We start from the raw sequence: 22,761 nt of genomic DNA on the forward strand, positions 1-22,761 counted from the left end.
ATTTATTTGGCTTTTGTTGCATTATTCCAACCCACGAGTCACGACCTGCAGGGAAGTGCAGCCACAATATGCTATGTACAGGTTGTTCGGAAATTATTTGCCCCTTCATCAACTCGCCGCCATAATCAATATACAAAGAGCCCCCCCCCCCCATACAAAGGCCATGGTTTACTTACCGATGTATCCCCTGCCCTGTCCTACCCATTCCTCAAGTCTGTTTTCTGTGGGAGCTGGTTCAATCTTGCTGAGCTCCTCCTTCATGATATACCTACCATAGGTTTTCGATTGGGATTAGGGCAGAGGATTCGATTTGACTTCCTACTTCATTCCAGTCTTCACCATAGCTTCTGCACGATGACGCTTTGTCAAAGAGTTTCTTTCGTCATTGTAGACCGCTTGGACAAGCTTTTTGTGCATCAATTTTACACAATATGTGAAATTTTTGACATCAGGTTATGTCAGGTCAGGTCACCAGGTCAAGTTAACTGATCAAGCCTAAACAAGTTTGCAATCATGTCCAGCCTGCAGTGTTTGTCAGAAAGGTTTTAAACTTGGTGGATTGCATGATGTTCAGGGCGCCTACAATTTGTATATCTCGGATTTTTTTATATCCGTGACCTAAGGTCAGGTCAGTGGCGTGACCTTACCATTATGTATAAGTCAATGGAGAAAAATGAAAATGCCTCTAGATCCGTGTGTACGTATAGAAACAGTCCAAATATTTCAGAATCACAATGATTTGGACCACCCGTGACGACCAGGGTGTCGCTTTTGCTGATAGCCTCTAGAAAGGTCATCCGAGGTCATTTGAGGCTACAAACATATTTTTGCCCACTTAACTCTCGATTGGAAAGAGATAGGACGCTGGGGATGGTCTCATTGTGTTTGTCTTGTTGAGACGCATCGAATGGTATGCAACATGACCTTTTCCGGTCAGGTCATGACCTTGACCTGAGGTCAAGCTTTCAAGTTGACCTTTCAAGGTCAAATTATAGTTCATTCGACGCGTCTCGGCGAGAGGAACACGATGATTCTGGCAATAGAAATGTTGTGGCTTTTTTTAGTCAAAAGTTATTGTCGAAAAACACATTACGTAAAAACAGCTATTTTTGGAGTTTTTGCCCTCTGGAGGCTAAACCGTTGACCTAAGGTCAATTTTGATGATGACCTTATCAAAAGCAGAGTTCAAAAGCTATCCATTGCTTTCCCATGCGTTTTTCTAGCTATCATAGTTCCTGAAATAAATGCATGTTTTCTGAGAAACATAATGACATTTGGCAAATTTTTACCTTTGATGACCTCCAGTGACCCCAATATTGCTCTAATATGAAAAATGACCGAAATACTTTCAAACGTACGCATTGAGAGCTATCGACTGCTTTTTACCGAGTCTTTCTAGCCCTCTTAGTTTTTGAGTTAGAGGTGGGTGGTAACATATGCCCCCCCCCCCCCCAGGGCGAAGTTGGCTGAGACCGCCACTGGCGCGCGGGTTAAATGAACCAGGGGCAAATAATTTCCGGACACACTGTAGGTACTGTCCCCTATCGGTGGGACAGCCCCATCGGGTAGCAGGTAAAAATGACATATTGAATCGGAAAGTTACACCCTTAGCCCCGCTTCATGCCTTCAGGTGTTCTCAGGTCATAAAAGTCTCCAAAAAGTGTTTTCAATAAATTTCGATAGAGACGTGCTGGATGACGAAAACATCTTAAAACCCTCGCCCCGTTGGGGGGCATTTTGGCCCCCCCTGTGGTTTTTCCTGAATATCAAGAAAACGGCGGGCGGCCAAATTTTCGGTACCTTCCCGGGCATCAATTTGACACCTTCACACCAAATTTCAAGTCTTAGGTCACCTTAGGTCAGGAGTTATTGAGGTCAAACTGAGGTCATGTTCGAGCAAAAATGAGCAAAAAACATGCAATCTTGAAACGCTCACCAAATCCACAATTATCAAGCAATTTCAAAGTTCTTTATATGGTCTAGTAGACAAAAAGCGGCGTTACAAAACTGCCATCTCGGATTTTCAAAATTTTGGGTTTTCGACCCTAAAATTTTCAAAAAATTGATTTTTTAGAAAAACTAAAAAAAATCCAAAATTTCTCCGAATTTCGAAAAAACGGAATATATGTGATAGTCCCTGCGCTCTTCTATATACATACCAAATTTCAGATCGATATCTTGCTTTTTGGCCAAGTTATAGCGAAAAAAATGTTCAAAAATGATGACGTCAAATTTGTTAACTCAATTTTTAGCGATTCTAGACCATGTACGGCAAAACAAAGACCACCATTGAACTTTCCGTGACGAGCTGCATCGATTCAATACCCATTTTACGCAAAAATATTAACTTTGAAATTTGACCTAATTTGACCTGACCTTGACCTGACCTTGACCTGACCTTGACCTGACCTTGACCAAAACGTGACCTAAGCTGGCCCCAAAGGCTGCCTGACCCACATAATCGCATTTGTCATGTAAAATGGACCATAAAACATGTATCACACGACACTTTCATATTAAGAACCCCCCCGTGACCTGACCTCTCCGACCTGACCTGGTATCAGTGACCTCAAATAGCAAGATATGTGTTTGAAGAACATTTCCCCATCGATTATTTTCAATGAAATGCATTTTACTCGATTTTACAACGTATTTCTTGAAATGCCTGTAAACGGTGAAAATTGGACCTTTGACCTGACCTGTGACGTCATCGGTTTGACCTAGGTCAATAAAATTGGGTCACAAGGTAGTTCCCTGATAGGGCTATCCAACACCGTTTGCTGCTTGTCGCTAGGTTGCGTGGTTCTCGAGATCTTTGGAGGGGGGGCAAAATGGCCCCCCAACGGGGCGCGTTGCTCGGCAGAGCCCAACGGGGCGCGGGTTAATAGGTATGTGTTTAATTCAACGCCATTCAGATTGACTGATGCACAGATAACAGTAGTACTACTGTTATCTGTGACTGATGACATTTTTATTACTTACCTATCTAGGGGAAAGTGGGGTAAGACGGTCAGGGTAGGTAAGACTTGGGTAAGACGGGCACCCCGGCCCTCCTGCAGACCAAACCAATAGCGCTACGAGCGAGAAAAATTATGTAGGACCAGAATTGCCGTTCTCACTAAACACCACCATTGAAGTCTGGTAATTTGTGTTCAGTCAATAATCTTTTATTTTGATTTCTTTAAAAACACTCATTTCATTGAAAACATCCATAATGTATTGTGCAAGCTTTTGTGTGCAGCACTATAGAGTTAAAAACTCGCAATCACTTGTGGTATACACATATGCCGGCAGTGTTCATTTACCGCGGATTTGCTTTGTCTGCATAAATTGTCCACAGAGAAAATCGTGCTGAACTTCTGACATTGAGTTTGGGTTAAGACGGGCAACTATAGATCCAATGGGTCTGTAATTGTGAAAATACCTATTGTTGTTTATGTAGGAAAAAAGAAGTATTTCTGTTAAGAATATGTCTGATTTCGATACTCACAGACATGTTAGCAATACGAGTATTCTTTCGGCACAGTTTATTCTCGTATATATGTAATGAATGTGAAAAACGGCTCTATAAGGCTTCAGAACTAAGGCCTATTATACGAGCATACGCCTTCTGCATGAATCTCGTATACCTACTGCCTTTCCCGAAGCACTTGAGACCTAAACGAGCGACTGTATCAATGCGGCTAATCTCGGGCATTTGTTGCGAGCTGCGCTGATCGGTGAAAGAAGCTGGCCGTCTTGCCCTACCTATGTATGTGACCGTCTCCCAGCTAACAAGTCTCATCTTTAAGTCTCATCTTCTGGCAAATGGAACTAATATGTCTAACTCTAAAAGAGGTTTCCACTCAGTTTCCCGTTTGGCTATGATGTTTCTAACCGGCCGAAAAATGGCTCCAAAGTTAAGGTGCCCACCCCACACTTTCCCCTATCACCCCTTTCGGTCAGGCTTTAACCTAAATTGTTTTTAAATAAACTGTTTTTAAATAAAATCAAATTAAAAATTATTTTTAAATAAATTGTTTTTAAATAAATTCAAATTATTACGAGCGAGCGAGCGCAGCGAGCGAAGTGAGTCTTTTCAATATAACGGAAAAATTCGTTGGAGGTGAGCTATGGCTAGTTTGCGCATAATTATGAATATTATGATGGTAGAAAATGACCTTATGCTCATGATACAATGAAATGATGATATTAAAATAAGTCCAAAAAGTACTGAGATGTATCAAAAGATGTCAATTACGGGGTAGAAGGGATGGGGCTACTCAGCAAAAAAAGACTGCAGGCCAATCGGTCCAGCGGTTGCTGAGATATAAGCCACGCTTGGTGCCTGCCAAATTTTACGCTCCTACATGGCGCCGTTCCGGCACAAGACACCCATATGTCGATGACACTTTTCGTTTGTTACAGACCGACAACTTCTCTTTTATAATATCTCAGTATGAAATATCTCGTTTATACCTAATATCTCGTTTTATTACGAGCGAGCGAGCGCAGCGAGCGAAGTGAGTCTTTTCAATATAACGGAAAAATCTCAGTATGAGCGGCCCGGCCCGGCCCGGCCTGTAACGCTTTTGAGAGGCTTATATCTCAGCAACCGCTGGACCGATTGGCCTGCGGTCTTTTTTGTTGGATAGCCCCATCCCTTCTACCCCGTAATTGACTACTTTTGATACATCTCAGTGACCGTCGTGGCACGTGCCACGTGAAAAGTCAAGGGTGTTCAAGCTGTTTTGCAAAAGTAGTGATTTTGAGAGGCCCATATCTCAGCAGCCGCTTGGGCGATTGTCTTGCGGTAATTTTTGTTGGGTAGCTGCATCCCTTCTACCAAAGGTCGGATATTCTTGATCTATGTGAGGGATCCCCACTGCACGTGCAAAATGCAAAAAGAAGAGGTGCCAAATTTGTTCCCATTTCAGTAACTCGGTAATTACTGGGGCGATTTCGCTGAAACTTGGCATACAGGTAGGCACCCACCAGGCAATGCATTCCCATGTATTGCGGTTAGGGTGCTTCTGCACGTGCGCACGTGCAGGGGGCGTTTCCAGATCTCGAGAACGGCTGGACCGATTGCGCTCAAATTTGGTACACGGTTGGGGACCAGTTAGTAGGGTGCCGTGCAAAAGTCATTTTGGACCCCGTTTGCACGTGCGCACGTGCAGAATGCCGCTTCCAGATCTCAGGAACGGCTGGGCCGATTGCGTTCAAATTTGGCACACCGCTAGCGACCGGTTAGAAGGGTGCTTTGCGCAAGCCCGTTGGAAGCACCCTCTCGCCCTTCCGCACGTGCAGGGCTCACTATCTCGCTCGCTCGTTCTTCGCCCAAAAGGCGTTTTACTGGTAGGTAGTTCATGAGTTCATTCGACGTGTTTTGATGAGAGCAGCACGATGCTGTTAAAGCCAGCGTCGTTCAGGTTCTGAGGCAAAAGTTGCCTGTTGTAAAAAGCAACTTTTTCAGAAAAACGTCAATTTTGATAGTTTTGTCTGGAGCCTGGAGGCTCTAAAGGTTAAATCGTTGGGAATAGGGATAATGTCAAATCGAGAGCACCACTCACGAAGAAAAACTTTGAGAAAGCTGTCGAAAACCGGTTTTCCGCACATGTTGCAGCTTTGTCCGCTCCCAAGTTATGTACCTACCGATTCGTCGAAAATTGTCGAAATGGGCGAACATTGACCTTTGATGGCCTCCGGTGATCTGACCTTTGATGTGACCTAAACAGTTTCCATTATTCTTTTTTTCACGATTTTTGACGCTCTTTCGAGCACTGCTTGCTGCGTAACGCTACATGGCCGGTTCCTGGATGTGTGTTCAAACTTCAAACCAAGTTCAAACATCCCGTTGCGGATGCCGGATGGCGACGAGCACCAACTCAACGCAAAAAAAATATTTAATAAAATGAACATCATCATAAGCTGACAAGGATAGTGCTTTGCGTCGCAAATAGCAAACGAATAAGATAAATTCATTCATAATTCATCTACTTTGAGGCACTGATTAGTGGCTTTCTCGTAAAAATCACTATTTAGTAATGGTGTCCACAATCTTTATTTGACAATTTCAGCGCTAAAGTTTCATTCACCTGCGCAGAACTTAGTGCTCATCAGCAGCTCTTACTGCTATTTGCGACTCAAACAACTTTGAGGTAAAATGACTTTAAAAGGCCAAAATGAGTGAGATAAAGTTCGAATTCGGGTGCTTAAAATGAAAGAACTGCATATTACGGTACAAAATTAAGCTCATCCTCCAGGAAGTGACTAAAAAACTAAAAAAGAATCCCATAATAATCACGCACACCTAATTGAACAAGAACATTGAACTCCTATAGAACATGATGGACTTGCTGTGTTTACGATTGGATGGTGGTGATATTTGATGTTGATGTTGAAGTGTTTTGTCGGACTGACGTAATTCTTTCACGCTTATTTTCCATTCTCAAGTGAGTCAAGCACGAGATATTATTATCAATTTATCAAATATTTAGACAAAGGCAATTATTGATGGGTATCTATTATTTATTTGCATTACAACCATACCTACTTACCTATTTAGTATTTTTGTTATAAATGCAGGAAATAGAAATTAAGAATGCAATATAATAAGGTAAAAAATAATAAAACCACATTTTTCCTGACCATCAGCTCTACTGGGAAATGAATTTCCCTTGATCACGGATGCGGTGTTTGCATATCTTACTGAATGCAATGTTGCTCAGAGATTGTGAGACGATGTGATGTTGTGATGTCAAAAATGTGACTTTGGCGAACTACTTAGAGTGAGTGTTATCGACGACAATTGCTCTCTATTGTCTGTTTTTGCAGTGTATTTCGATTATAGTTAGTTTTCACCCCAAAGTAGTTCTTTCAGAATCTATCGTATTTAGACCACCTCTCTTGGTCTATGTAGCCTAGTCGAAACCTCAGTAGTGTAACCATCAGGATGCCACAACTATGGCTGAAAACTAACCACTTCTGTCTTCTGCAGAAATCTTCATCGCTACATCCTCCCAAAGCAAGTCCACACCACGGCTATACCTATCCTAAATCCGTAACCCTGCTTAGTCACCCTGCTTAGTTCCCTTTACCCACAAAGAAGAAGAGAAGAAGAAGAAAGACTGTCATCAAAAGAAGTTGGACGCAAGAGCCAAGTTGCTACGCGCCCTAACCCACAACAACAACAACAACAACTGACCATCAGCATGGCTAGCTAGAAGGTGTGGTTGCGGTTTGTCAGGAGGTAGGGCCTGTAAATTAAAAGATGATGATGAAACTTGTAGATGTCAATTGTCAAGTCATGATAGGACATCAATATGATTGTGTGAGTAGGCAATGTTTTGGCTATAACTGCCTTTTGTATGCTCTAAAAGATTGAGAAATTCATAGAATAAAAACGTGAAGGCCGAAGAGACCTATCCTTACATACCATCACATCAACATAGGTATCTGGTTAAATCCCTCTTTTGCACCCTGGACTCAAATTGAATAAAAGTCATACCATATAATCACAAACCATATTGTCATTAACCTAGAAAATTGTTCATTCAATCATTTAAAGGGACCCTCCCACCTTAACATTAGTTTTGAGTTGAGATAGCCAAATTGGTGGCCATGGCCTGAAAATACCGGTTTGGGCATTCACAACATCGAAAAATGCTTTAATTCGGAGATATGCAATTTCAAACTTGCAGTTTTCGGATTCTAAGGGGCTAGTGCATTGGTATGCCCCCTTAGAATTTGTGACGTCAGCGGAGATCTAACGATTTTTAAATCTTTTACTAAAACGTTTGGCAGCACGCGGTGGTATATGCTGCTTAGCCTGGCCGCAAACTTGGCTATCTCAACTCAAAACTAATGTTAAGGTGGGAGGGTCCCTTTAATGCTAAAAAAAATCAGGTGCAACGCAAGCAGAAATAAAAAACCTAATCTAACCTGACCTAACCTTACCTACTTACTAGCCTACATATACTAACCTACAAAGTACAAACTACCCAACCTACAACCTACCAACCTATAACCTACCCTACAACCTAACCTACAACCTAAATCTGCTTGTATACCACATAACCTTACCCGACTCAATGAGTGGTTGGGTGTAAATTATAAATGTTTTGTGTAAAACTTATCGTAAGTATCCATGTGTGATCTCACTTTTCTACCTTAGAAGGATGTGTTCTTTCTTTTCATGATTCTGTTTTGTGAATTTCTTTGGTTTTAAAAGAGTGCAAAAGAGGAAATGATCATATATCTTTCTTTACATTACATATCAACATAGGTATCTTTCTAAGCTTATAAGGGTGTACCTACCTGGTTTTTAGGAATAAATGATCATATAAACATTTTTTGGTAAAACTGAAGCTGAGGTCCACATGATTATGGGCATAAGTCCAAAATCAATAAGGCAGCCCATGAAGATGCCAGATTGGGACAACAGAGAGATATAGACCAAAACAAACCTAACCTGTCCTGACCTGACCTAACCTTACTTACAACCTACAAACCTACAACCTGCAAACCTACAAACTTACAACCTACCCTACAAACCTACAAACCTACAACCTTCAACAGTATCTACTATCTGGCATCTGCCTGGGATGCCAGGCCGTATACCTGATTTTGAATGATAAATTTGCTTCTTATCAATGTGTATTTCAGCATCCTTTCTTACCATGTTTTTCAAGCTCAACGTCCTGAATCTGAAAATGATGTTTGTTAGTGCAGCAAACATCATGATAGTGCATTCAGGTGAGGTCACCAGATCATACCTGACTTGCCTCAGCCTTATCTTACCCTGCCTAACCTTACCTAACCCACCTTAGCCTAAACTAAGCCAGCCTAAGCTAAGCTAAGCTAACCTAACCCTACACTTACCTAACACTTACCTCTGGTGGAACGAGAAGTCCAGGCTGGGTTGAGTTATATAAGGTTGATTCAGCTGACCCCTCAATGGATTATAATGACATTTGCTGCACTTATGAGCAATATTTTTAGATTCACAGCATTGAAAAACATGGAAAGCAACAACATTTACCCTTCAACAAAAGTGTCAAGCTCACCTTCAGTAATTCCCAGGTTTCTAGGTTGATATTATTGTGACAATATGGTGTGGTTGTTATTCAATCTTGAGCCCAGGCTGCAAAAGGTGATCTTCACCATCTTGGCTTACCTGTAATCTGATAGCTTCATCTTGTCTAGTTTGATAACTGCATAAATTAAAGATGGAAAGTTAAGCTACTATGTTATGTTTGATATGTATTTGTGTTGCAGGTTCAAGCTAGCTTGAAGGCTGTGATACCATCAAGTATTTGGAGAAATGCAGGGCCATGAAAATGACTGTGAAAATGAGAAGAAATGGGGCTTTGATCTTTCTCAACTCTACCTCTTGGCTGTCAAGTTTTACAAAGGTGCCTATTTTTGTAGTTCCTAAATATTATGTGCGACCTCAGAATATTCGAGTTGCCAGTTTCCACCACTAACAAACTGATGATGATAATGGTGATATGTGTGTATGTGCATATAGCTGATGCACCTCTTTCATAGCATTATGGCATTACCGTCTGTCGTCATAAAACGGAATCCTGCGTCTGATATGGCTTCCGAGGGCATAAAATATGTATTTTATTGCGATAGTAACCGTATCACCGATACCACCCGGCTCAGTATTACGATATTACGTTGTTCTCCCAGACACCTCGGAAACATCATAGAAATGATCTAAGTCTATTTATGGAACAGGGTATTAGCTTTTGAAATGATTGTGTATCAGTGGTGACGACAAGATAATTCTCCTTGGCTGTACTTATTACGTAATTCGCATTCGTTCTTCGATTTTTCGATTTTATGAGCAGCGGCTATTGTACGAGTATGTATTAATAGGTACCTACTGCCTTTTTTCGTCGCAAGTAGTTCACATAAGTGAAAGTCCGTTAGTGAAATGATCAGCAACGCACAGTTCTCTGATGGTCATCTATGCCTCTTTCCATAGCCCACTACCGGCCTGACCTCGCCGTCTATTCACAGAGAAGGAGGGTAAGGCGCTGCAGCTCAGCTACGCTGCTCGGATGGAGTTTGTGTCTCTCACCCAGCAGGTGGCTCACGGGCCATGTCGGCCCGACACCCTGCCGCAACTGGGGGTACTGGACATTGTCGGGCGCGACAGGAGGTACGGGGAACATCGCTGAAGTGTGAGATCGGATAGGGTGGGAGTAATATTTTAAGTGATATATGCTTCAGTTGAGTGAAAAGTCATTTTGCACTGTTTGTAGTAATTACTTGGATATGGTAAGCTTTTGCAGTTAGCTGCGTGCTTGCGTGCATCATGGTTGATGCCCGGTCGGGTCTATAGTGACACCAATAGGCAATATGCATGACAAAATGATGGGGATTGGGGGTCACATACATGCCAAGAAAATTTCATCGTTATACGTTGCTCCATCGATGACAAGAACCCCTGGTGGTCAACCTGAGTAACTACAGCTTCGAATCTTGCCCATGCAGATGGCAGACTAGTGCACATCTGTTTCAAACGACGACGTGAAAACTTTTGTAGCTGAGGCAGATGTAACTCGGCAGTGGCGGATCCAGGGGAGGGCAAAATGGGCATTTGCCCTCCCCAAAGCTAAATCATGTGGGCAAGGCTGTCCTTTTGCCCCTCCCAAAGCATATAGAGATGATAAAATTGAATACGGTGTCGAGGACTATCTGGACGAAAAGCAGGACTTTCGGTGACGGCCATTCCGAAGTAAGGAGCTGGACGCTCGCTGCTGATGATTTATGCCAGAATGCTGTTAATAGATCGAACTCCCTGAACTGATTGCATGTAGATAGTGTGGCGTTGTGAAGTCGTTTGGTCATCTCGGTGCTCAAGGGCAGCGGAAATCCGGATAGAGGGTGCAGGGGTTCAGCTCCAGACCCATGGAAAACATTGGAGTGCAAACATAGCTTTTTGCACCCTCCAAAAGCCGTATAAGAGCCGAGGCCTGTCACACCACCAAATACATTTAATCCTAAAAACCAGTGATCGGGAAACGAACGATCATGTGGGATCACCGATCATCAGACGTCCAGTTGTTGGTCAGGAGCGCCCTATGCTGGTCTTTGGGGCCCTCACCGGCTAGGAGTGTCCTGAACCGCGTTTGGTGCCCCATGACGGCATCTGAGGACCCCACGTAGACTCCAGGGGTTACGCTGCCTCTGAGGGCCCCCACGGCGGTCTCTGAGGGCCCTCGTGACACGGTCCTAGACCCATCTCAGGTCTGAGTGCCCATCGGGCTTTAGACGGCCCACGACGGCCTCTGAGGGCCCCAAAACAACCAGGCTGCAGGGGCTATGCTGGCATCTGAGGAACCTGTGACGGTCTCTTGATGCCCCTAACGATGGACTCTGATGTCCTTACCACAGCCTCTGAGGGCCTTGCAAAGATACCTGAGGGCCCAGGGCCTATGAAGACCGTCATGATGGCCAAGGATCTTCATGATGACCTCTGATGGTCCTCTTGAAGGCTTCTAAGGGCCCTCACAACGATTTCCACAGTGATTCCACCCGAGACGTTCACTGAGTGCCCTCACGACGATCTCTAGGACCCAACGCAAGCTTCAAATGCCCACGCTGGCGTCTGAGGGCCCCACGACGGCCTCTGATCTGGCCTCAACGCAGGCAGACTGCAGGGGTCATGCTGACCTCTGAGAGTCCTGTAACGAAGGCTCCAAGGGCCCACGCTGGCCTATGAAGAACCCTACGACGGCCTCTGGAGGGCCTTAACGCAGGCAGGGGACACGCTGGCCTCGGGGCCCCGCGAAGATTTCAGATTCAGAGGCCCTTCACAACGACCTTTGAGGGCCTTACAAAGGTCTCTGAGAGCTTACGCAGGCTCGTGGGATTCCACACTGATTGTCAGGTCCCATGTAGGCTTGTTGAGACACTGTATCCGCTCCTGGTGCCCCTTCGCCGGCCTCTGAGAGTCTCAACACCGGAACTTCTTGGCCCTACACCGGCTTTTAGGACCATTACATCGATCTTGGTACCCACGACCCATCAAATATGTGTCCAAGCGGCTTCTAAGAATCCCCATGCATGTTCCACGGACATGAAGCCGAATTTTTGGGCTCACACGGGAGCTCTTGGGACCCCATGAACGCTCCAGGGACCTACCTGCCTCCAAGAGCCTCACACATACTTTTGGGGCCCTAACGCTTGCCCCTGAAGGCCTCACTCAGACTCCTACCCTTTCCTCCACACCGGTTCTTTAGGCTAAACATCAGCTCCTTTGGCCTCTATCTCGGTTTTTGAGGGCCTCCATACAGGCTTTTTGGGTCCGATGCCGGTCTTTGAGAACTTTCCAGACTCTCGAGCCTACGCTGCTTTCTGAAACCCTTCAGCACCTTCTGAGGAACCGACCCTGGTCGGGGACTCATTCAATCTGAGAAGTCGTGAAGGCTTCTGGAGGAGCCTCCATTGAGTCATTCAGTTTCCAGAGGTTTTTTAACGGTCTTGTAAGAGCGGACCCGTAGGGCTCTCAAAGGTCCACTGCGGATCCAGAAAAGTGGTTTGAGGCTTGCGGGTGGTGGTTAGCATAAGAAAAATCACCCAGTAAAAAAACTGGTTGCATTTCACTTATTTAGGTATGCTGTGATTTTGTTAGGTTCACTGAAATATGCAAACATTTTGGATAACTTCCTGTATGGATTGTTTCCTTAACTTTTGGTTTTCATAAATCGATGATCGGCAGCTTAAAAAGTAAAGGGGCCCAAAACCTTCAGTGGGGCCCCTTGAGAAAATTTTGCATCCCCATCGAAAATTTATTTTACATTCCTCCCAGTGCGGGGGCGGATAGGGGTCGTCGGATAGGTCGGAAACTTTTGCCCTCCCCAAACGGATCGGCTGGATCCGCCCCTGTAACTCGGTTGGTAGATATGTTTTATTTTAACGAGAGATCGTACTTTAGCCATCACAGAGACGTTCACATTAGCTGGTGCCTTCTGCTCACCAGCTCTGCCCTCCCGCTCTGTCCATCAGGGAGGCCTGGCAGCGGCTGGGTGATATGAGCCGCCCAGACTCTATGGTCCGCTACATAGAGATGCTGGACGCCGCCTGTCCGATCTTCCGACCGTTCGCCGAGGCTCACAGAAGGGACCTGGAGGCTCAGGAGCGCAGAAGGTAAGGGTCGTGGCTCACAAGTGTTGAGATGGATAGGACAGAGACGATTTCTTCAGTGCTGTTTGATAATGACCAAATGGCGACCCCCGCCTTGGGCAACAAACCCTCTTTGCTCTGTCTGTGCTCGTATAGGTAATTTGGTTTCAGGGTATATTGGGTGAAATTCAGCTTTACCCCGCTATGCTCGTCAGGCCCCCATTGAGACGCTTCGGCCACCCACCACGTCCATAACTGGCTTAAGTAGACCGTCGTCTGGGCTTGGCCATTACAGTGGTCACCATGGCGTCACTTTGAAATAGCTTAACGTGGCAAACGTTCGACCGGCCAGCCATCAGTGGCAAACTCGGACCCGTGGCATTTTCATGACTTTAGCTACCTGCTCATAATGACTTCTGTGTGGGCGGCGTGTGAACGGATTTCAGTGCAAATGACGGCCGCAGGGAACAGTTTGACCTTTACATGGCCTGTAGATGAGGCTGGCTCTCGTCTGGTAATGTTGACATGTTAAACGCCTGGCTTCCCGTCCTGACTCCGTGGAACTTTCCGATGGCACGGCGAGGCTGGGACGTGCGCAAAAATCCGTGCTCCGCGTAATTAAACCGTTGAAAAACCCGCCCATGCAAAAGACCTGGTAAAGATGTAATAAAAGATGATGTTCCGTTCCGTCTCGTTAGGGCTATCAAAGTACGTAACACGTGCATCTCATATGTTACGCATCACATGCATATGCGCCAAAAAGATGACACACCCCGCAGCCTCTGCCCCCCCCCCCGCCCCCCAACTGCTCCTGAGACTGTGTTCGGCTTCAAACAATGGGCCGTACTCTATAGGCACATTGGCGGCTCTACACACGCTATCGTATCCGGGTACATCAGCATTGTGATAGTTACTCGAAATATTTTGTGCTGCCTTTGACGCATGCATATTTCAGTCATGGCAAGAGCCCTTCTGCGGTTTCTGTTGAAGTCGCGCTGTGGCCATTGTCAGCGGCTCGCACGGTTATCGACACAATCGACCACACTGCCATAGGCTACTTTGAACTCTCCGGGCGTAATGGAGCACCTCAAAGGCTCTGTTCTCGATCATTTGGCAGCCGCTGTCTGGACTGTGTTCGGGGCCAGCGGAAGATGCCTCTGACGGTGATTAGGTCACTGATAACAAGCTTGGCTTCTCGTAATTATTGTTGTTTGGCCTTGTCAGTTTCTTGGACGTTAGCGTTTGTCGATGCCCTGTTTACGAATGTTTTTACGTCTCAGATTATTTGATTTCCTCAGATGGAAAAATTGTACGACTTAGACTTAGACTTATTTCGTCGACTCCATCTAGTAGATGCAGGATCATTTCTGATCGTCTTCCAACTTTCCGTACGAAAGTTATCTGAGCCTACAAATGACATAACGAATGGAATGCTATTACTTAGAGCCCCTGAGTGATTACGACAGGCTCGCTTTGTGTCGTACTGATTTTGGGCAAAAAGGTAGTTATCTGGAAATGGATAAGTAAACGTAAACCAATAAAGAGTAAAGATTGGTCATCCTGTTGACGATTATATGGTGTAGAAGGTGCTGAAAAGCTCACGACGGTTCCAGTATCATTTCGATGGTAATCGCGAATAGCTGGTTGCATCCCCCTTGGAGGGGGGGGGGGAGGGGGGCATACGCAGCAAGCGATGCCTTGTATGAATTGTACTGGTCACATCACTGAAATTGTTCGGAAGATTATCTTCTCGAAAGAAAGTTGTTCTAGGTATTGGTATGGAATAATCTGGTGTAGTTCCGAAGCTGCTATGAAATTATCGTAGGTAGATAGCCGTAGTGCTGAACTGGAACTGCATCCGAGGCAGTTTTGCCAGTGCTCTGAAGCAATCTTGGATAGCTTCGCGAGACGAAGGCGGAAAGATCGGTATTTGGAAATTATAAATCGACGCGTCTGTTTCAAAATATTTTAACATTTCTTTTTTCGCTCGGAAATAACTCTTCACGTTTTCCTACAGTTTTATCTGCAGTCATGGATCCCAAAATATGTGGATCCATGGATGTGTTTACTCGGGTTTATGGGTCTGCCACTCGAGATTACCGTGTTGAGACCGTGGATTATAGGTTACTGTAGTTTATGGCTGGTTTACATCCACCATAACTATGCACTATGCATATACAAAGATATGTACACATTGGCTGGCGGTGGCTATTGCAGGGCGCCTGGCTGCCATTGGCTGTTGAGCCACCACGCCCGCAGGCTTCGCCCCATCGTGCCGACATGACCTCCAGCAGGCTGTCGAGTGTTACGCATTAGTGGGTGACCCCGCCAGCGTACCCCGCTTCCCATAATGAATGTCCGGGTATTCTGGGGCAGCAAGTTGTGCGGATAAAGTGACAGAGCGGGCGTATGCGGAATTTTATAACATTTACATTGTGGAGTTTATGAGAACAGTGGCGTAATAAAGGGGTGAAAGCTGTTAAAAAGGAATTGATAGAGCATGTGATAGACGTCACGTTTTCGATGACACATTTGGAACGATTTTTGCGGGAAGTTGAGACAGAAGGTATTAGTTTTCAACTTATTGAACAGTGCAAGCCTGAGTGCAAGTAGAAACTGGCTTCGGGTTCTTAAGCTCTCGACCACCTGATGATGGTAGCAGGCCTGGAGCCTTTAGCTGGAGACGATGGACGGACGTAAACGCTCCGTAATCTTATTTTGCCCGAGGGTATTGGTAATTCAGTGCCCACTCGCTGTGTCATTCCCGTGTTTTCCCTCTCCGTTTCCACGCCCTTGAAATTGCTTTTGGCGCCGGGGTTCTGTTGTTTCCGTAGCGTCGTGAAGTGGTTTAATTTGTTATATTTACCCCGTGATGTATTCCCAGAGAGGAGGAAAGAGCAGCGGAGGAGCAGAGGAGGCAGGCAGACGAACGGGAGCGCCTTCAGAGGGAGCTGGAACTCAGTCGACAGGCAGAGACCAAGTAAGATGAGACATAATACCTGCCTATTAACCCTCGCGGGCCCGGGGGGGGGGGCGTTTTTCGCCCCCCTGGCGAATATTTGCGATAGCTCCCGAACGCTTGGGGATAGGAAAGCGAAACTTTCAGTACCTTTTCTCCCATCAATTTGACATCTTCTGAAGTAAAAAATTTGGACCTAGCCCCCTTGATGACGTCACAAGGTCCATTTTTCTAGACCCCTGCACGGCAAACTTCGGCGTCACAGACGCAAACTTCAAGTAGCTGCTAAAAATAGTTTTAGAGATAAAGACAAATTACGAGCACGGTTGTGTAGCGTTTGACCTAGCGAAAAATAGAAAAATAGTTTTGGTGACCTGGGGTCAGAGGTCAGGTCAACGACCCCGAAATGTGGTTTTAGTTTTTCGCAAATAACTTCGACAAAAATGGTCCTAGAGCTACGGAAGTGGTACCATCGCATTCGCCTTGTCAAGCCGCGTCGAATGATATATATTTTGTTCGGAAAAGGTCAAGTTTTATGTTGACCTCATGTGACCTCGAATGACCTCTGGTTGACCTTGACACATGAAAGGTCGTTTATGATGGATTTGTACCCGCTGATCACGAATCTGGCATCTATTTTCCTCTAAGCCTTCATTTAGAGCTTCCGGATGGCAAAATTGATGGCAATATTTATTATTACTAACTTGAATTAGTGAAATAGCCTCTAGCAAGGATACTCTTCAGTGACCTTGACCTTTGAGCAGCCTTGTATCGTAAGAGGAACCACAAATAGGGAACTGATAAGCTTCAAAACATTTCAAAACATCTTGAAAGTTAGCACGCAAGATGTGCGAAAAAGTGCCAAGTTTGAGGTCAATTTTGAGCATGACCTTGACCTTGACCTTTGATTTTGAGCACATTTTCGGAATCCTCAGATTCTCTTCTTTCGTTTGACACCCAATTTTGCCGGTTTGATGCCGCTTGCCGTCCTCTAGAAGGCTTACTTTGAGATCACTACACATGTGCCGGTTTTTGCCTTTGACCTTGACCTCTGACCTTGAAAATTGACCTGAGGTAAAAAGTTTTAGGTGCTTATTGCTTAACCCTATTCCTGGCGGGGGGGGGGCCTCAGGAGCCCCCCCCCCCCGAGGTTTTTTGGTTATTTCTCCCAAACGCGTTGAGCTAGGAAGCTCAAATTTTCTGACTTTTCCTAAAAGGCTTCTACGCAACATGTCTGAAAATTTTGAGTTGATCTGACCTCAGGTCAGGTCACCAGAGGCGTTTTGGTGACCCTACCTCAGAAAAGTTTGCAATCACGCCAGAGCTAGAGTTTTTGACCGATCAATTTCTTCTCTTCAGGGTTTAGTTAGGGTACCAGTATGTGCAATTTGTATATCTCGGAATTTTGATATCGGTGACCTAAGGTCAGGTCAATTTCGCGACCTCCCCATTATAAGTCAATGGGGGAAAAATCAACTCCCTGTTTTTACCACTAAAACGGGTCGGAATGGCCCCATATACCATACATGACTTCATATACGATCAACCTTCACTACCTTGAGGTCTGTTTTGCTGTTGGGCAGCTGTGAGGTCATGTGACGTCATCAAAGGTCACCAAAGGTTTTTGGCCAATAACTCCGTACAGGAACAAGATACAGACGCGTGGATGGTCTCATTGTGTTCAGCTCGTCAAGACGCATCGAATGATATACATGATGACCTCGAGGTCACGTGACCTGAGGTCAACCTTTGACCTTGACCTTTCGAGGTCAACATATATATCATTCGATGCGGATTGACGAGAGGATCACGATGATGCCCTTAGTTTGTTCCTATCTTGACTAATTCGAAAGTTATTCGAGAAAAACTCTCTCCATATCTAGCGCCGCCATTTTGACTTTTTCGACCCCTGTGACGTCATCTTTGACCTGACCTGAAAATGACCTTAGTAAAAATTGTAGATCTTGGCCGTGCGTATCCGATGCCGTTTACCGCTTGTCGCTATCTTGCTTCGTTCTCGAGATCTCAGGGGGGGGGGGCCGAATCGGCCCCCCCCCCGCCAGTTTCTTGTCCCGGCGGAGCCCGCCAGGAATAGGGTTAAGAATCGTCTCGTAAGGACCTTTCGTTTGGTATCGCTTTTGTTTCCGTAGCTCCCTTATTTACGGAGTTAGACGGGGGGGAAACGCCCCCCCCCCCCGGACTGCGGTGGTTGGGATTACCCCCCGGGCCCGGCCGGGTTAACCCTCGCCATGCGAGGGCCTTTTCCATAACACGGACGGCGAGGGGGGTTGGTACGACCCCCCGCTGGCGATTGGCTCCTATTGCGCTTAGAAACGCCAAATTTACGGTAGATGGGTCCATAGGAGATCTCGCCTCAGTGAAAATTTGGCGACTCTAAGTCAATATTTAGGGGGTTTTTGGGGTGTACATATAAGTGCAAAAATTTCGCTAAAACGTCAAAAGTTTTTTAACTTCGCTTTTAACCTCTTACCAAGAACATATAGAGCAAAAACAAAAACACCAGTGAACTCAGGACGTCCGTGCGCATGGAATGATACACTTACCAATTTAAGTGAACTTAAGATTTTCTTAAAAATTAAGTGAATTTGAAATAACTGATTAAGTTTAACTTAATCAAAATGCATCATATCGCCTATCATTCCAACCGCCTGATCACAAGGAGCACAACGACGCCATTTTTGAAGCTCTAGCCTCATTGTGTGCCAAGTTATTAGCAAAGACGTAGTTTAACCTTAGTTGACCTCAGTTCACCCGACCCAAGCGACGCGTTCTTGCTGCTTGAAAACACAAAGTAGATGTAAATCAAGGTAGTACAGCACAAAAACGTTATAATAAAGCACAAGTCTATTATCTTTACACATTCGGGCAAATTTCCTTACAAATTGTGCTGATCTTTAGATGACCTCAGGTCAACTGAATTTGAAAAAACTGGGTTGCATATGAGTGCACTCGGTGACCTGAGCATATCCTGCAAGTTTGAATCAAATCGATGAGGAACTCTATTTTCCATGAACAAAACGTTGCATTTTTAGTCCCATTTTGACAATGTACCAGTTTTTGTGACCTTGTGAGTTGTGACCTGACCTCATTTCACTGGAATCCAAAGCTCTCAGGTCATGTGTCAAATACATGCCCCAAGTTGTGTCTGATATTTGGTAGCGCTTCGTGCCAAAGCACTCACGCTATCAACGAATAACTCTGGCATTCGGTTGGCGCTAAACTATGTAGTCCAATTTTCTCTTGACCTTGTGCCGGTTTTCGTGACTTGGTGACCTGACCTGAAAAGACTGGGACTTGAAATTTTCAGGACAGGTGCGAACAGGCTGCCTCAGAGGGTATGTCAAATTTGGCGGCGCTACGCACCGCCGTTTTTACGTTATTTGCGAAAAACCTGAGGGGGGGGGGGGTGCATCAACGCAACCCCCTTCGCCGGGCGAGGTTTAAGGGTGAATAGGCAGGTATGGCGTGGTTCATATGTCTAGCACGGCCACATTTACCCGATTTAACTGAGCTCAGTGGTCACACTCTAACCAAACCGCGCCTGAATTTGAGCCGGCATTCGGTCCTAAGTTTGTCACCACGCTAAAATCGCTGGCGCTATTCTGGTGTGTTTACCCAATGCACGCAGACGTGCTTGATTTGCAGATGTTCAATGACTGCCGGAAATATCCTGCCCAGTGTCAACCGCAGAGTCTTACCAGAGATCGGGCATTCTATCTTGGGATCGCCCTAATGCGTCCAGTTTTGAAAACACGCCTGGGGCTTGGGCGCCAATCTGGGACGTAGCTGGGATCGAGACCGGAGTGCCTTTTGACGTCTCGTTATACATGTCAGCTCTTACGTGCGGTAAAAACGCTGAGCTTGGGGGCTTGGCCAGCCCATATTTGGCGATTAAGTCGTCCTTAATTATTTCAAGGTAATAGTATGCCATTTTCAAAAAATGAAGCATTTTTTATGAAGACGCCCTTGCGTCTAAAATAGAAAATGCTGGGATATAAGTTGTTTATATAAGATGTAATTCATATTTGACGCGTGTTCAACTGAGTGAGAATGATGTCGATAGCTCAGCGTCAATGCTTTTATGATTAGATGGTTAAAAGCCACACATCATGCGCACTATTGAATTATGTGCAGGCTCTATAAGCGACTAACTTCTAATTCGTGGCGGATGGGCCCGGTTTAGATGGATAAGCATGCTGCTGGACCGTGTGTCATTCTGCATGTAAAATCTACGCTCAGCTGACGCTGCATATGAGCGTATCATGCACTCTCTTTCAGCCCCGGACAATGCTACCGTCGGTGGTTAAAAATCCATCTGGGAATATTCAGACTGCCTCCAGACTACTGGTGGTCGGAACAATTATATTGAAAAGCATAGTGCACAAAAACTCTGAAAACGATCGTGGCGTTTCTCATTTGCGGTGAAGGCGCCTGAGATGAGTTAAAGTTACGTGCTTAACCTTCCAGGCGGTGGGGGGGGGGGGAATTTTTTTGCCCCTCCCTTCTTTAGTTTTTTCAATACCTATATCTCGAGAACCGCTGCGCCGATCGTCACCAAACTTTCAGTACCCTTCCGGGAGCAGCTAGCGCACATGGTGACCAAAAAATTTCCAAAGGCTATGATTGGTTGGCCGCTAATGACGTCAGAGTGACGTCATTTTTGCCATTTTCGACCCAAAAATAGGTTTCGCGGGAAGAGCTGTCAGGCCTACAGCTTTAGAGATACAGAAAAATGTTTCAGACATAAAAGGTGTGGAATCAAAAGGGCTACAAAACTGCTATTTCGGTTTTTTCGATTTTTTTTGATATTGACCCCCAAAATTCAAAAAATAGATTTTTTTGAACACAATAGCCAAAAAATCCAAAAAGTTTTTTGATTTTCGAAAAAAACGGAATATATGTGATAGTCCCTACCGCCTTCTATCTACATACCAAATTTGAGATCGATACCTCTTTTTTGGCCAAGTTATAGCGAAAAAAACTGTTCAAAATTGATGACGTCAAATTTTCAAACTCAATTTTTAGCAATTCTAGACCTCGTAGCGCAAAACAATGACCACCATTAAACTCCCCGTGACGAGCTGCATCGAATCGATATCCATTTTATGCAAAAATATCAACTTTGAAATTTGACCTTTTTTGACCTGACCTTGACCTGACCTCCACCAGAAAGTGACCTAAACCGTACCTGATGGTCTTATTACCAACACCATTGAGTTGGAAATGAAAAACTGGCCATAAAACATGCATCGCATAACCTTAGTAAAGTTGGGCTCATGTGGTGGTGACCCTTGGTGACCTTTGGTGACCTGACCTGTGACCTGACCTGGTATGACCAGTGACCTCTAATAGCAACATATGTACTAGACAACTGACGCCTTATCGCTGATTTTCGACAAAATGCGTTTTACTCGGTGTTATAGCGCTTTCCCTAGAAGCCACGTGAACGGTGAAACATTTTATCTTTGACCTGACCTGTGACGTCATCGGTGACCCCGAGGTCAATGAAATTTGGTTTCCTTCGACAAATTTGACAGGGCTATCGAACGCCGTTTGAATTTTCCGGATCCGTCCAGTAGTTTCGGAAATACGGGGGGGGGGCAAAAAATGCCCCCCCCCCACCGCGCGGAAGGTGGCTGGTAGGCCCACCGCCTGCCGGGTTAATTAGCATATAATTAGCATAGCATTAGCATAGCAATTAGCATATAATACTAAGCTAGACAGTGGCGCGAATGTTCTGGATCCACACGTTGAGTGCACCCGGTCGCTCTGGGTCAGTTCAGGACCAGCCACCCCGTAGTGGGCCGTGCCCTTTCGTGGAACTGAAGTGGCGCTCAGCCCACGTGACCACCGTCCACGAGCTGTCGCCGGACCGGCCCACCCGCACCAGTGACCGTTCCTTTGGTAAACACGCAGCGCACACAGAAGGCCACCACAAGGCGCCCGGACGATTGTGCGTCGCGTCCACCGCACTTTGAGAAAATAATGCACTTAATGCACTGCACTGCGCTTAATAAAATGATTAATAATTTAGGAGAGTATTGCTCCTTCTAAGTATGCTTTTTCTGTAACGTTTGCTTTCAATGGTGTGTGTGTGTGTGTGTTTTTTTGGGGGGGAGGCTCGAGCCGTAGTGGTTTGCACTTTTTTTGTTCAGGAGTTAGCTGAATCGTAAGCAATCATTTGACAAACATGATTTCTGACTTTTGTATTCTGAAAATATTGTCGGATCGTTAACACCATCAGGCGTGTTGTTTTCCGAATGACCGACGTTTGTAAATAAATCAAGTGGGTGCGAGTAATCTTTGGAGGTCCTATATGGACCTACCTTTGACTGACAACTTTCGTTAGTCAGATAAGTAGCATAGCAAACTAGCAGGCCTTTTGATCCTACCGGAGAAAAGATCATAAATGGCACCGAGAGCCATTGATTTCATTGTATTGCCAAGACTTGGGCCTGCTATAACAATTTTTAATTCTTAAACTGAGCTAGGAAACTATGACTTGGGTAAGACCGGCTTGTGATACCACGTCACTAATTTATAGAAGAGGCGGGTACTGCTGCTGACTATCACATGTATACGCTGAGTCTGCGCCGGATGCCCATTATATGAACTGCATGACACTATTGCTCAACACCTTATAAACAGAGACGGGCTCG

The 22,761-nt window shown here is 45.2% G+C and overlaps 1 protein-coding gene across 4 annotated transcripts in view; it reads left to right on the forward strand.

Annotated features, from left to right (window-relative positions):
- Nucleotides 1–6,346: 6,346 nt before the first annotated feature.
- LOC122371947 (Golgi resident protein GCP60-like) overlaps nt 6,347–22,761 on the forward strand; it is a 64,611-nt gene continuing 48,196 nt past the window's right edge. Inside the window, exons 1-6 of one of the 4 annotated variants that reach the window (XM_043348748.1) lie at nt 6,347–6,434; nt 6,980–7,208; nt 9,259–9,395; nt 10,012–10,153; nt 13,006–13,146; nt 16,007–16,102. In XM_043348748.1, the coding sequence (XP_043204683.1) occupies nt 9,305–9,395; nt 10,012–10,153; nt 13,006–13,146; nt 16,007–16,102 (470 nt within the window). In that variant the 5' untranslated portion in view covers nt 6,347–6,434; nt 6,980–7,208; nt 9,259–9,304. Of the gene's footprint in view, nt 6,435–6,725; nt 6,771–6,979; nt 7,232–9,258; nt 9,396–10,011; nt 10,154–13,005; nt 13,147–16,006; nt 16,103–22,761 lie in introns of those variants that run through there. The other 3 variants (XM_043348747.1, XM_043348750.1, XM_043348749.1) reach the window with 3 other exon arrangements.

The sequence above is a fragment of the Amphibalanus amphitrite genome, unplaced genomic scaffold (genome assembly GCF_019059575.1).
Source record: "Amphibalanus amphitrite isolate SeventyFive unplaced genomic scaffold, NRLGWU_Aamphi_draft 001296F_arrow, whole genome shotgun sequence".
Lineage (NCBI taxonomy): Eukaryota > Metazoa > Arthropoda > Thecostraca > Balanomorpha > Balanidae > Amphibalanus > Amphibalanus amphitrite.